General features: G+C 40.0%; 1 protein-coding gene across 2 annotated transcripts in view; it reads left to right on the top strand.

The window, feature by feature from the left end:
• AOPEP (aminopeptidase O (putative)) overlaps positions 1-15,683 on the top strand; it is a 615,981-nt gene that overhangs the window by 352,295 nt on the left and 248,003 nt on the right. For both annotated transcript variants that reach the window (XM_073633214.1, XM_073633224.1), the window contains 2 exons: positions 3,040-3,083; positions 15,151-15,211. In XM_073633214.1, coding sequence (XP_073489315.1) covers positions 3,040-3,083; positions 15,151-15,211 — 105 coding nt within the window. The remainder of the gene's footprint in view (positions 1-3,039; positions 3,084-15,150; positions 15,212-15,683) is intronic.

Genomic DNA, 15,683 nt, shown 5'->3' with positions numbered 1-15,683 from the left:
CAGCACTAGAATTATTGCTGTCATTCTGGCTTGTGCGGTACATCTAAAATGTGAGGCACAATCGTCATTTGTTTATGCATGTATATTTATTTGCTCTCATGGGGACAGAGGGCTTCAAAATTAGTTTTTTTGGTGTTTTTAAATGTATTTTATTAAATGTCACAGAGTTTGCATAACTGCAAGCTCTGAAAAATTTCTTGTGAAATTGTGAATCTGCTGTTGATGGTTTTGTTAGTAGATTTCCTGTGTTAGGATTCAATTGAGTCTCCTGGCTCCATCCCTTCTTGCTTCCCATCCTTCCTCTGTCTGTGTAGAATCACCAACCTTGCTTCAAAAAGAGCAATCTCCATTTTTATGGCCAGTGACATCATTAGTCTGGCTGAAAAAACGCTCTATGTTTATGTTGCCTGGAGGAGGGTTTCCTGCACCACATCCTTGTGTAAGTGCTGCAGAACTACATTTTCAGTATCTTGGTCTTTCAGCCAGAACATAGCTTGTCTGGCCAGGTTCCCAGCAATCCCATGGGAACAGAGGGCAGTACTGTGGCCGGTAACAGGGGAGTGTGAACTTCCCTTGCACTGCTGTCTCATAAAACTACAGGAGGGACTGGGGGGACCGGTCACCCTGCTGCACATGGAGCAAGCAAGGGTGTTTGGTCCCCTAGACAGGAAATAAGGGACTGCATTTCTGTAAGGATTAGAAGAATGAAGCAAAAGATCGTTAATGTGAGGAGACAAAATAAAAATGTAAAAGATTAGCTACACTCACATGAAAAATAGTTTTGCCAAGAGATGATCTTTAACTGTTGCTATGGTTTTTTTTTTTTTGTGTGTGGTTTTTTTTTTTGCTTGTAACACTTGACTGTAGACACATGGCTCATGTGTATTTCCTAAAGTCCTCTCAAACATAACACTTCTGAGTTCAAAACATGACAAGGGTAGGTACCAGTCTATTCAGGGGTAACCAGTTCCAATCGCGTTTAATATAATTTTTTGTTGGAGTTGCCCTTTTATATCTCACAAAAATGAGTACACCCCTCACATTTCTGTAAATATTTTATTATATCTTTTCATGAGACAACACTGAAGAAATGACTTTGCTACAATGTAAAGTAGTGAGTGTACAGCTTGTATAACAGTGTAAACTTGCTGTCCCCTCAAAATAACTCAACACACAGCCATTAATGTCTAAACTGCTGGCAACAAAAGTGAGTACACCCCTAAGTGAAAATGTCCAAATTGGGCTCAAAGTGTCAATATTTTGTGTGGCCACCATTATTTTCCAGCACTGCCTTAACCCTCTTGGGCATGGAGCTCACCAGAGCATCACATGTTGCCACTGGAGTCCTCTTCCACTCCTCCATGATGACATCGCGGAGCTGGTGGATGTTAAGAGACCTTGCACTCCCCCACCTTCCGTTTGAGGATGCCCCACAGATGCTCAATAAGGTTTAGGTCTGGCCACATGCTTGGCCAGTCCATCACCTTTACCCTTCTTTAGCAAGGCAGTAGTCATCTTGGAGGTGCGTTTGGGGTCGTTATCATGTTGGCATACTGCCCTGCGGCCCAGTCTCCGAAGAAAGAGGATCATGCTCTGCTTAAATATGTCACAGTACATGTTGGCATTCATGGTTCCCTTAATGAACTGTAGCTCCCCAGTGCCGGCAGCACTCATGCAGTCCCAGACCATGACACTCCCACCACCATGCTTGACTAAAGGCAAGATACACTTGTCTTTGTACTCCTCGCCTGGTTGCGGCCACACACACTTGACATCATCTGAACCAATTAAGTTTATCTTGGTCTCATCAGACTACAGGACATGGTTTCAGTAATCAATGTCCTTAGTCTGCTTGTCTTCAGCAAACTGTTTGCGGGCTTTCTTGTGCATCATCTTTAAAAGAGGCTTCCTTCTTGGATGACAGCCATGCAGACCAATTTGATGCAGTGTGCAGCTTATGGTCTGAGCACTGACAGGCTGACCCCCCCACCCCTTCAACCTCTGCAGCAATGCTGGCAGAACTCATACATCTATTTCCCAAAGACAACCTCTGGATATGGCGCTGAGCACGTGCACTCAACATCTTTGGTCGACCATGGCGAGGTCTGTTCTGAGTGGAACCTCTCCTGTCAAACCGCAGTGCGGTCTTGGCCACCATGCTGCAGCTCAGTTTCAGGATCTTGCCAATCTTCTTATAGCCTAGGCTATCTTTATGTAGAGCAGCAATTCTTTTTTTTTTCAGATCTTCAGAGAGTTGTTTGCCATGAGGTGCCATGTTGAACTTCCAGTGACCAGTATGAGATAGCGAGAGTGATAAAACCAAATTTAACACACCTGCTCCCCATTCACACCTGAAACCCTGTAACACTAATGGGTCATATGACACCGGGGAGGGAAAATAGCTGATTGGGCCCAATTTGGACATTTTCACTTAGGGGCATACTCACTTTTGTTGCCAGCGGTTTAGACAATAATGGCTGTGTGTTGAGGTATTTTGAGGGGACAGCAAATTTACACTGTTATACAAGCTGTACACTCACTACTTTACATTGTAGCAAAGTGTGATTTCTTCAGTATTGTCACATGAAAAGATATAATAAAATATTTACAAAAATGTGAGGGCTGTACTCACTTTTGTGAGATACTGTATAAAGCAATATTTTTGAGTATTCTAACCAAGTAATCCAGCCTCCATCACATACAGTTTTTTTTTTTTTTTACAAGATTTACAAGAACGCTCTCTTCTTTTTATCCTTATGAATTTATATCTCTATATACTGCAACAAAAAATGGCAGAATAAGCACAACAAGTGAAACTACATCATTCGTTCAGGTGTCCCAGTGGAGGAAATAAAAGCGTTTTATGAATTATAACTGGAATAATCTGAGTCTGCCCGTAACCAAACAAAAGAGCAAAACTGTGATACTGAAATCCCTTTCACCGTCAATTTGATCACACGGTACTAACTTTGTATTTTGAGTTCACTGAACCTGTTATAGACCAAGATGGCAAGTAATATTTTATTTTATGTCTTGCAGGATTTTCTACATATGCTGCTGAATCATTTTCCTGAGCAAAATAAGTAAGTAATTCTACCCCATACTCAGGTGCCTACTGATATAAAATGCATTCCCCTGGTGAAAGAACTGATTCTTACACAATTTGCGAATGACGGATACACATTGTTACATGCTATGTTACAATAATATTTTTAGTATAAAACAATAAACATTGAACAATATAGCAAGTATTGTGTGTAAATAATAAAAACTTTGTGATAAAAATCAATCTCAAATATAATGAATATAAAACAAAACATGTATATAATGAGTAGAAACACAGGTGAGAAAGTCCCAAAGGTGAAACAATCCAAAAAAGTTCACATTCTTCACTTCTCTCAAAAGTGGTAGCCGCCGATCTTGTAATCAGTTTTTGGCTTTCCAGTCTGGCTGCTTAACATCTGAGTTCCAGCCTCACGGTTACCTGCATGATTCCCTGGATTTGTTTATAGAGCTCTTTGGATTCCCTGGATCGTTTTGGAAATCTGCTGATTGGGCTATCCTCGCTTGATTGACTCGTTGTAGATGACATTCTAGTCCACTATTTCCGGTAAGAGTGTATACACCTTATCTCGTGGTGGATACACTATCCCTGATGCTCTACATGCCTGCTGAGGCCTTTGTACCCCACTTCTGAGCAACAACTTTTCGTGGTGGACTCTATATATGTTTACTATAGGATTGTTTCACCTTTGGGACTTTCTCACCTGTGTTTCTACTCATTATATACTTGTTCTGTTTTATATTCATTATATTTGAGATTGATTTTTATCACAAAGTTTTTATTATTTACACACAATACTTGATATATTGTTCAATGTTTATTGTTTTATATTTTTAGCGCTACATTTTTCACTGATCTTTTGCATTGAATCCTTGTCACATTCTTATGTAGCAGCTGTTCATTTTTCTTCACTAATTGAGTTAGCGCAGTAATATCCCCTATCCACATTTTACAATATTATTTTTATCTACTGGATTTTATATATATTTTTTAATATGGGGAGACCGGAATGGGATCCCCAGCCAGCTGCTTGTAAAAGTAAACAGTATTTATTGTTTTTCAAAATTAAGCAAACAAACCAGCTTTTTTCAGCAAAAGTAAACACAAACAGTCCATAATTTTGGTATCTTGAATAAAACACAATGTCTCACTGCCAATATACCTGTCTCCCACCAGGGTTTAGGGTTCCCATCTGCTTCAGGGTACCACAAAGGCCAGAGGAACTCCCCAAAAAATATCTCAGTTGCCAGGCAGTCCACACTTTCTCACAGCTGTGAACTGCTCCACTCTACTTTACTAAGAGGTGCTAACTCCTTCCTGCTTCTTTTCAGGCCTTCCCTGCCAGAGGGTTAATCCTTTCAGGGACTAAAGTCCTTGTAATTAGGGTGAAAGGCCCTTTCCCAGAGTCTCCAAATTCTGGGTCTCAAATGAGGACTTACCAATCCTGAGAGAACTGTAAATCAGTCCACTCCCCTCCAACTAGACTACCCCTCACCCTGCATGGGTTTGAACCCCTGAGTACCCAAAAATGTCTCTTCTCATCCCCCTTAACACCTTCATTTTGCTATAGGCCGGGCGGGGTTTTCATTCTTCTGACTTGATGTCATATGACGTCCTGCAGAACAAGCTGCTCGGGCATGCAGTGCGCCAATCGGTGGTGCAGCGTGTCACTCGGACACTCCACATCTCCGATCGCGGTAAAGAGCCTCTTTACCATGTGATCAACTGATCACAGTGAGTAGCGCGTGAATAGGGGAGAGCCGATAAGCAGCTTTCCTGACAGGGGGATCTGCACTGATCTGTGCATTGATTATCAGTGCAGTCCCATCAACGATGCCTGCACCCACCAATGATGCCAATCAGTGCCCATCAGTGCTGCCTTTTAGTTCTGCTTATCAGTGCCTATCAGTTCTGTTTATGAGTGCCCATCATTGCCACATATCAGTGCCCATAAAGGCTGCCCATCAGTGCTGCATATCAGTGCCACCCTATCAGTGCCCATCAGTGCTACATATTAATGCCCATCAGTGCCACCTCATCAGTGCCCATCAGTGCAGCCTCATCAGCGCACATCAGTGAAGGCAAAAAATTACTTATCTACACAATTTTTATAACAGAAACTAAGAAAAACAGTTTTTTTCACAATTTTCGATCTTCCTTAATTTGTTTAGCAAAAAAGTAGAAAAACTCAGTGATGATTAAATACAGTTGTGCTCATAAGTTTACATACCCTGGCAGAATTTATGATTTCATGGCCATTTTTCACAGAATATGAATGATAACACACAAACTTTTCTTTCACTCATGGTTAGTGTTTAGCTGAAGCCATTTATTATCAGTCAACTGTGTTTACTCTTTTTAAATCATAATGGCAACAGAAACTACCCAAATGATCCTGATCAAAAGTTTACATTCCCTGGTGATTTTGGCCTGAAAACATGCACACAAGTTGACACAAAAGGGTTTGAATGGCTATTAAAGGTAACCATCCTCACCTGTGATCCGTTTGGTTGTAATTAGTGTGTGTATATAAAAGGTCAATGAGTTTCTGGACTCCTGACAGACCCTTGCATCTTTCATCCAGTGCTGCACTGACGTTTCTGGATTCTGAGTCATGGGGAAAGCAAAAAAATTGTCAAAGAATCTGTGGGAAAGGTAGTTAAACTGTATAAAACGGGAAAGGATAGAAAAAGATATCCAAGGCATTGAGAATGCCAATTAGCCATGTTCAAACTCTAATCAAGAAGTGGAAAATTAGGTGTTCTGTTGAAACCAAACCACGGTCAGGTAGACCAACTAGAATTTCAGCCACAACTGCCAGGAAAATTGATCAGGATGCAAAGAAACCCACAAATAACTTTAGGTGAAATACAGGACTCTCTGAAAACATGTGGTGTGGCTGTTTCAAGATGCACAGTAAGGAGGCACTTGAAAAAAGATGGGCTGCATGGTCGAGTTGCCAGAAGAAAGCCATTACTACACAAATGCCACAAAGTATCCCCCTTACAATACCTAAAACAGCACAGAGACAAGCCTCAAACCTTCTGGCACAAAGTCATTTGGGGTGATGAGACCAAAATTGAGCTTTTTGGCCACAACCATAAACGCTACATTTGGGGAGGCGTCAACAAGGCCTATGATGAAAGGTACACCATTCCTACTGTGAAAAACAGAGATGGATCACTGATGTTTTGGGGATGTGTGAGCTACAAAGACATAGGAATTTTGATCAAAATGAATGGCAAGATGAATGCAGTATGTTATCAAAAAATACTGGAGGAACATTTGCATTCATCAGCCAGGAAGCTGCTCATGGGACGTACTTGGACATTCCAACATGACAATGATCCAAAACACAAGTCCAAGTCAACTTGTCATTGGCTACAGCAGAATAAAGTGAAGGTTCTGGAGTGGCCATCTCAGTCCCCTGACCTCAATATCATTGAGCCACTCTGGGGAGATCTCAAACATGCAATTCATGCAAGACAGCCCAAGAATGTATAGGAACTAGAGGCTTTTTGCCAAGAGGAATGGGCAGCTTTACCATCTTAGAAGATAAAGAGCTTCATCCACAAATACCACAAAAGACTTCAATTTGTCATTGATGTTAAAGGGAGCAATACATGGTATTAGGAACTGGGTTATGCAAACTTTTGATCAGGGTCATTTGGCTAGTTTCTGTTGTGATTATGATTTAAAAAGAGTAAACACAGTTGATTGATAATAAATTGCTTCAGCCAAACACTAACCATGAGTAAAAGAAAAGTTTTTGTGTTATCATTCATATTCTCTGAAAAATGGCCAAGAAATCATAAATTCTGCCAGGGTATGTAAACTTATAAACACAACTGTACCACCAAACGAAAGCTTTATCTGTCTTAAAAAAAAAATGATAAAAATTGCATTTGGTTACTGCATTGCGTGTCCGCGCAATTATCATTCAAAGTGCAACAGCGCTGAAAGCCTAAAATTGGCCTGGGCAGGAAAGGGGTGAAAGTACTCAGTATTGAAGTGGTTAAAGGCACCACATCCCAAATTATGGGGAAACATATCTGCCTTCCAAGACCCATCCCTGGCGTCTTGTACAGTATGTATTTATTTTTTCAGAACAGGTTTAAGATAATGTAAACAAAAGTTCGATATAAACATTGGTGGTGTATTAGTAAACCATCTGTGCCTAAAAAAATGTTGATCAGTTATATAATAGGACAAGTTATGATGTAAAATAAAGTCAGTGATGGGGGACAGGGCCATGGGATTAAAACAGCATTGCATTCGTCCATGCATACGAAATACTGGGTTGAGGTAATCAATTGAAAATTATAAAGACTGCCATTGGTGGCTTTCATTTAAAAATGCCAGTTACTTGGCTGTGTATGGATTCCGTATGTCTGCATCATTAACCGGCAACAAGCATGCAGCCAATGAAAGTCACAGAAAAGTCAGATCTACTTATAATAATATTTGTTCCAGAACAATTATTATTTTATTTTCTTCCATTAAAAACCACAACGTTTTGGGGGGGTGCACACTATGGCAGTTGTATGCTATGGACCCCTGAACTTCATAGGTGTTGTGGAGAGTTATCCTTTGCACTGCACTTAAAGAGTAACTCCACTTTTGTTGAGAAAAAAACATTCCCATCTAGGTGATCAATGTACATCTCAGGGATTTTAACAAACCCTGTTGCAGTTCTACATTTTTTCTGGTCTGAAAATATATTTGTTCGTCTATATCCTTTGGATACTGAGTCTGATTAGAAAAAATTGGTTCGTTATCAGATGTACCATTGTAGAGTATCTTACCAAACCGAAAATTTCTATTGCAAGTAATGCAATTGACTACATTTTGACTTGTATCTTAGTGCAGACTTCTGGGAAAATCAGTGAGTCAATCACACAAGCAGGAAATAAAATTTTTGGGGAAGTTCTGTACACCATTAGTGTTCAGAATGCCTCCAGGTTGTCTTATTGCATTAAATGTTACAGAAAATTACAGTGCTGCAGGTAATATTTAATAACATCAAACTACAAATGTGGCTTGCGTAGCAATTGTTTATGCTATATATATTTTTTTTCTTATTTGCTATAGTTTTTATTTTTTATGAAAGTGGACTTACCCTTTAACTCCATTTATGTGTATTCTCTGTCTGCTTCATTTGAGCATGTGCGTGCCCTTTCAAAGAACAGATGTGTTACCTAAACATATATATAATAGAGTGACCCATATGTAAATTATAAAATGTAAACTTGCTTTATATGGAAAACAGAGAATCAAACATTTCAACAGGAGTTTAAAGAAAATGAATTTTCTGTAAAATCCATTAAAGGGATTATTGTATTTTTGCTGAAAGTTGTAAAATGAATAGATATTGCACTTTTTTGTTTTACTAATCTACATCCATAAGCCAAATAAAGGAAACAAATTCAATGATTCATTTGTTTTAGCAGCCAAATGAAATTTTGTAGTAGTATAGCTTCTATTTTATGTGAAGGAAGATGATGCCGAACAGATATACACCGCTGTCCTTGCTCTTTCCAGACCGGATGCTGTAAGAGAAACAGTTGACATGAGTTGTTAATTTTATGACTGCAGCTGAAAGTATAACTGCTCCAAACTTCCACTGGGACTGCAAAGATCATATGTTTGTTTTAGTAGGTCAGCTTAGTTATTAGGCTGAAAGAAGCTAGTAGCATATTGTTCATAACAGCAAACTCTATACTTTTGGAAAGTTATAAAACTTGTAAGTCAACCGACTCATAAGAGTATTAATAATTACCTTTATGCCAGACAATGAGTGACATCTTTGATTTCTTAAAGAGCTACCAGTGGCACTGCTATCAAACACTTTCAGATGTGTCGGCTAGTATGTCCCCCACTGGGTGCTGTGGTTCCTCCTGCAATCTACTACATTACTACTGTTTTCTGTAGTGACATATTATCCAAGGGGAGGAACCACAGCAGCCACTGGGGGACAACAAATCTGATATACCTGGTACTCTTTCAGAGAGCAAGGATTTTACTCACCACCCACAGGAAAAGTAGATATTAAATCTCCCATTTTACTTCTTCCTCATCCATATTTTTTTACAGTAGTGCCAGTTTAAAGGTGCACTCCAGTGAAATATGCTGCTGTTCAAGAGGCAAAGCCAACGAGTATCTCAAATTTTGTTCTTGTGCAGCCGGCTGCCTTCTGGACTAAATCCCTATAGCTGATGGTATCCTTTTTACCTAAAAGCTCTGAATCCAATCTTGCAAAAATATAGGTTTTGGGTTAACTCCCCTTTTACAAGCTCTATATCCTTAAAGTGATTGTAAAGATATTTTTTAAAATAACAAACATGGAATACTCTATCTGTTCTGCGCAATGGGTTTGCACAGAGCAGCCCCGATCCTCTTTTTCTCGGGTCCCCTGCTGATGCTCCTGGATCCCCCCGCTGAGTGCCCTCATAGCAGGCTCGCTCTCAAGCCATACTTTTTGTGTTCATTGACACACACAGTGTGGCTCCTCCCCACACCCTGCTCCCTCCTCACTGGCTGTGCTTGACAGCAGCAGGAGCCAGTGCCTCTCGCTGCTACCTTTGAGCCAATGAGGAGAGAGAGAGCAGTGATGCTGCTCTCGTGCACAGCGCTGGTTTTACAAAGGGCTTAGGTAAGTATAAAGGTGTGGACACAGAAGGTTTTTCTTACCCTAATGCAGAGAATGCATTAAGGTAAAAAAAAAAAAAAAAAACTTGTGCCTTTAATTTTTGGAAAATTTCAGAAAGCATGTTCTCAGTTACAGAGCAGCACCCCCCGTGGTTCTTAGAGAGAGGTTATAGAGCACAAATTCATGTTGATATAGATTGCAGTCCTGAACGGGTTGGATATTAATGTTTTTTTACATCTGTGCCTGTCCCGTTTGTGTCTGCATTTACACATCCAACAGGAGTGGACCCATGATGGCTCTATGGGCAGCTGGATGTAAGCAAACTTTTACATTAGGCTACCTCCGATCCGTTATGTTTATGTCCAGAAAAAAAGAAAAGGTCACAGTCCTTTTCCATGTTTTTTTTTTTTTTTTTTTTTCACCAGACCTGGATGGACTGGCAGGAGGGTGTAAACAGACACAAGACCCACATGGACCTTCTGATCAGGTCCACCTGAAAAATGGACAGGCAGACCAGATCGGAAAGCCAATGTAAAAGGGCCCTTATAGGTAAAAACAGAGGTTGTTTGTGCAGTGTTTATCTTATCTAAACTGTATTTCCCTACATTTGGTTGAGCTTTCGGGAATATGGAGTCAAATGTCTGATTTTAGTTTACTTACAATGTTTTCTGGAATACTCTGGCGAGTCAGCAAATTACTTTTGGTTTGGTCCTGAGGCTTTTAAAATGCCGTACAGGTGCTGCCGATAGAATATAAGGGGCAACTGCAGAATGTCTCTGGAGAAGTGGTTGTTTATTTTGTATGGAGAGGACAGGTAAAAATACTGCACCTCAAGAAACTGTAAATAGTTGCTCTTAACACTGTCAAACTTCATTTCAATTCTGTTTATGTAATGTAGGATATCTATATGCCTAGAAGCTGAATGATACATTTTGCATCAGAAAAAAAAAACATTTTCCAGAATGCAATGACATTAACCAGAGCATGTGTCTGTTTCTGAAACATGATCTAGGCATTCGTAGTAAACAGTGCCATACTCTAAACTGAAATATTCTCGTCCTGTTCCTTATTTTTTCATTCTGCTTTTTCAAGTGTACTCTATTAGATATTTACACTCAAGACCAGGCTCTGTAACCACTCACCGTGACTTGCGATTGGCTAGGCACATTTTCCAACATGACTTTGCCAAGTTATGCTTATTTTGTTGCCAGTATTAAGAATTTGTGGTTTTAATTTTACTGCTAGTTCTTTGTGGAAATTCTATTTCCATAGTATTCAGACATTAAATGAACGATTATTTCCTGAAAAGGAGAGTACAGTTCCTGATTGAGTAAAAAAGATTTCTCCACTGTTATTTTTACGAGAATAGAAGCATAGATTTTTTTTTTTTTTTTTTGGCGGCTAAAGCGTGGGAGTCAGTGTATTCCTGAAACTAAATTCAATTGGAAACCATTTTGAAAAGTAGTTTTGCTTCTTGTTGTTAGCATTAAATATAGTTAGGCCATTAACATTATTCCATTGAGTATATAATAAGTTTGTATTTAATATAAAGGTGTAGAGTGCAGTGATGATGGGCAAAGTACAGAAACCCATATTAAAAAAAAAATTGATAAGTCCAGCCACAAATCTGGCTTTTTTAATGGATGGGTAAACTGAAACTATAGTGTATTTTTTAACTGTAATTTTGTTGTTACTGTTATGTCATGTAAAACCACTTTGCTGCATAGGAGGCACAGCCACCATACTTGCACATTGTGACAACAAGTTCTTTCCAACAATAGGATTGAAATCCTTCGGGTCTGGTATAGATTTTAAGGGGAACCCCACGTCAAACTTTATACAAAAAACGGCGTGCCCCTCCAATCTATACCAGACCCTTATCCAAGCATGCAGCACGACAGGTCTCGAAAGGGGGGACACGAGCGAGCGCCCCCTCTCCTAAACCATACCAGGCAACATGCTGTCAACATTGGGGCACGTGGGAACCCCAAACCACCTTGTCCTCATGTTGATGGGGACAAGGGCCTCTTCCCGACAACTCTGGGCTGTGGTTGTGGGGGTCTGCGGGCAGTGGGCTTATCGTAATCCGGAAGCCCCCTTTAACAAGGAGGCCCCCAGATCCCGGCCCCCCCATGTGAATTAGTAGGTACTCATTCACCAAAAAAAAGTGTCAAAAATAAATAAAAAACGTACACAGGATTTTGACAATTCCTTCCGTTTGAGAGTTATTAAATAGGTAAGGGGCAGGGCCACCTGGTGACACCACCTGGAAACCCCACCCCCTTGTGAAGTCATCGACCAGTGCATGCTGAGTCAGTGATGTCGCAAGGGGGCGGTGCCACCAGGTAATGTTGCCAGGTGACACCGCCCCTTACCTATATAAGAACTGTCAAACGTTGGAGCCTGCATTAGGCGGCAGAGCTTACTCGCCCCCCCCGGGCTGCGTGGTTGGATAAGGGTCTGGTATGGATTTTGGGGGGGAAGGGCCACGCCATTTTTCTTTTCAATTTTGGTGTGGGGTTTCCCTTAAAATCCATACCAACCCATCTTCCCCGTGTGACTCGCGCCTTAGCTATTTAAGAAACGTCAGATGGAGGAGCAAGCATTTGACGGGGAGCGTTCGACGAGGCCGATTTTTTAAAAAAAAATTCTGGTCCAGCAGTGGTGGAGGGCTGCGTGATTGACAATGGATCTACATTGGGGGACATAGTTTTTTATTTTTTAATAAAGGAGTTGTCAAAAACTTGTGTACAGTCTTTATTCACTTTGTACACTTGATGAATGGGTAGAGGTACTATATCCCCCATACTCATTCACATGAGGGGGGCGGGCGGGATCTGGGGGCCCCATTTTTAAGCCCCGCCCGCAGATCCCCACAACCACAGCCCAGGGTTGTGGGGAAGAGGCCTTTGTCCCCATCAGCATGGGGACAAAGTGCTTTGGGGTGGGGTGGGGTGGGGGGGGAGGGCGCTCACTCACCCCCCCTTTCCTGGCCTGCCGGGGCTGCATGCTCGGATAAGGGTCTGGTATGGATTTTGGGGGCACCACATATGTTTTTTTTTAATTTTGGCATGGGGTTCCCCTTACAATCCATACCAGACCCAAGGGGGGGAGGGGCATACTGTTTTTTTTCAGAATTTTCTATTACCAGCATTGTTTTGTTTACATTTCAACTGTCAGTGGGGAAGCCACTTTGAGAGATCACTTCTAACTTCCTATTGTATCTCTGGGACAGTGAAGATAGATTTCACTAATGGTACAGCAAAAAACAATACCCTGGTAGGTGTTTTAGCCCTTCCATGCTCTATACAAAACTAAAGAAAAAGTGTTGACTATAGATGCACTTTAATTGGTAGGTAACACGGTATAACCCAAGTACTGCAAACACCCTCTAGGAGCACTCCTTGTTATTACTTGATGGCTTTCTGCTGTTTCAGCATGTGAAAATGTGTGCACACAAACTGACTGTTATGAGAAAATTATGCCTTGCAAACTTTATTGGCAGAGAAACTTCCACAACTTTGCATATTGGTGTATGGAAAGCCTTTCTCCAATCAGGCACTATTGCAATTGCGAAGTCGAAATTTTTTTTTTTTTTAACATGAAAACATTTTAACTTTGCACTTTAGTGAGTCAGGGTCATAGTATTTTATTATGCTTGACAAAAGAACTGTCTATATAGTGAGTCATTCTTTCAGGACAATTTCCAACCACAATGGTGTTTTAAAGACGTGAAAATGCAAGGATACAAGCATACAATATAAACACATTAGGCTGAACTTACTATGAATGCGAAAAAAAAAAAAAATACAAATTTACTACTGACCTCTGCACTATGTGGGTTATATATTTCTGACCCCTGCAATCTGTGTTACTTGCTCCTGAGCCCTGCAATCTGCACTTGTGAGCCCTGCAGGCTGTGTGATCCACACTCCTGAACTCTGGACTCTGCATTCTGCACTCCTGAGGCCTGTACTCTATTTGTATGCTGTTATGCAAACCAGGCTAACTAACCGCAGTGCTGGATATCTAATTATGGAAAATCAAACATTTGTTTTTTGTATATATTTGTAGAAGTACTTTATATGTATATACAGTACTGTATGTTACAGGCCTTTTTTGTTATCACCCATCTGTTGGGTTGATTTATCTGAAGACATTGTCTGACCTGAATTTTTGTCTATCTCTGAACACTACAGCTGCTCTTTTCACAACTATCAAAATATTTCAAGACTAATAAGATGTGAATGTCTGAAAATATACATTTCTTGTCAGTTTTTAGTAAAAATATCCGACACTTAGCTCAAACAGCCGTAACAATGCTGATGGAAAGGTTTCAGAATATCGAGGACAGAGTTTGATCTTGTTTGGCAATAAACATCACTTTTTTTTACGTATCATCCAGTTTTTCTGCTATGTCTGAAAACCTGCCATAACCTAAAACATAAAATATTACAAAGCTTCATGATAACTTTCAAATTCAACAGTAAAAAAAATACACTGGGTTTCAATTGTATTATAAAGGGTTTTTTTGCATACCAAAAATGGTTGAAGACCCTCACATATATCCAGTGAGGTGACTAGCATCAGAAGATACACAGAATGAAACCAATCCTCCTGCATAAGTTGTATCTGTTTATCTGTAGCCATCTGTCCTCTACATCAGTTCAAAGTCCAGAATTTACACAGGATCTCTCAGCTCTGAAAAGCAGGGGGTGGTAATCTGAAGTCTCACAATTCAGATTGAAGTGAGAACAGCTCTGAGCCCTGATTAACCCTTTCACTGCTATGTCCGTATGTCACACATGCCTTTTAGAATTTAGTTAAAGCAGACTTCCAGCCAGACAGCTAAATACAAACGTAAATAGACAGGACCTGTTTTTCAAGGTAAATTATTTGTAATTATGTTTACCCAGATTTGTTTTTTCTACACTCACTACGCATGCCACAATCAAGAGAATGATGTCAGTATTAAGAGCCAAAATACCCTTTTTTGATTTGCAAATGTGCTATGTACCTGAAATACAATTTTACTGTTATAATAAATAGAACAAAACCTAGAATACTTTGGTACTTTCTATTTGGTTGTCTATCGTTGGGCGAACTTAAAAAAGGCCTTAATAGCATACAGTATAAGGAATAACAGTTGAAAACTACATTCCCCAAAAAACGTGGTTGTTCCCAAAAACATCAATAAACATATGACTTTGGCATCCATCATAAACAACAAAAGTTGTTGCCAAATCAGTAGACCTGTAACTAAAATGTGAAGATTTGTGTGTTAGGGCTGAAATGACTAAAATCTCTATAATACATTTCCACTGCATTCCAGCAGCTGATGTAAATCATTGATGGACCAGGGTGGCCTAGAGTGAAGGTTATACAATATGTAGGTAAAAAAAATTGTGCCTCATCTATTTTTTTTTTTCTCTTGCAGACATGGGCTCTCTGTTGAACTCATATACAAAATCTGGCTTGACACTCCTGGGATGCCACAGGTAATTTAAAAAATCACTAGCCCAGTTTTTTTCTATTTTGGAACATGACTTTGGAATGTAACTTAAAGCTCTGATTGCCAAAAAAGAATTTAGAAATTTAAAATGGATAGGGTTTTTTTGGGGAACTGGCTCCGATGACCTGATAACGATACAAGTTTAGCACTGGTCAAATATAGGGATTTATTAGGAATCTGTTTTATTTTAAATTGGTTTTGGAATTTCAGGCATTCAATAAAGTTGTTTCATCAATGATCCTGACAGTGTGTCCCTACTGTGGCCTAATGAGTAAGAGGGCCTTTACAACCTTACAGGGTATAAATGTACCCACACACATTTTTGTGTCAGAAAAATGCCTTTTTGGCTCTTCTCTAATAATCATCAACCAGTGCATAGTATGGCACCAACAAGCTGCAGTGTGTCTATATCAAACAGCCAAGATGAAATATGCATTTGGTTGAGGGTCACATTAGCT

The sequence above is a fragment of the Aquarana catesbeiana genome, linkage group LG01 (genome assembly GCF_042186555.1).
Source record: "Aquarana catesbeiana isolate 2022-GZ linkage group LG01, ASM4218655v1, whole genome shotgun sequence".
NCBI lineage: Eukaryota > Metazoa > Chordata > Amphibia > Anura > Ranidae > Aquarana > Aquarana catesbeiana.
This window is presented reverse-complemented; position numbering and strand designations above follow the sequence as displayed.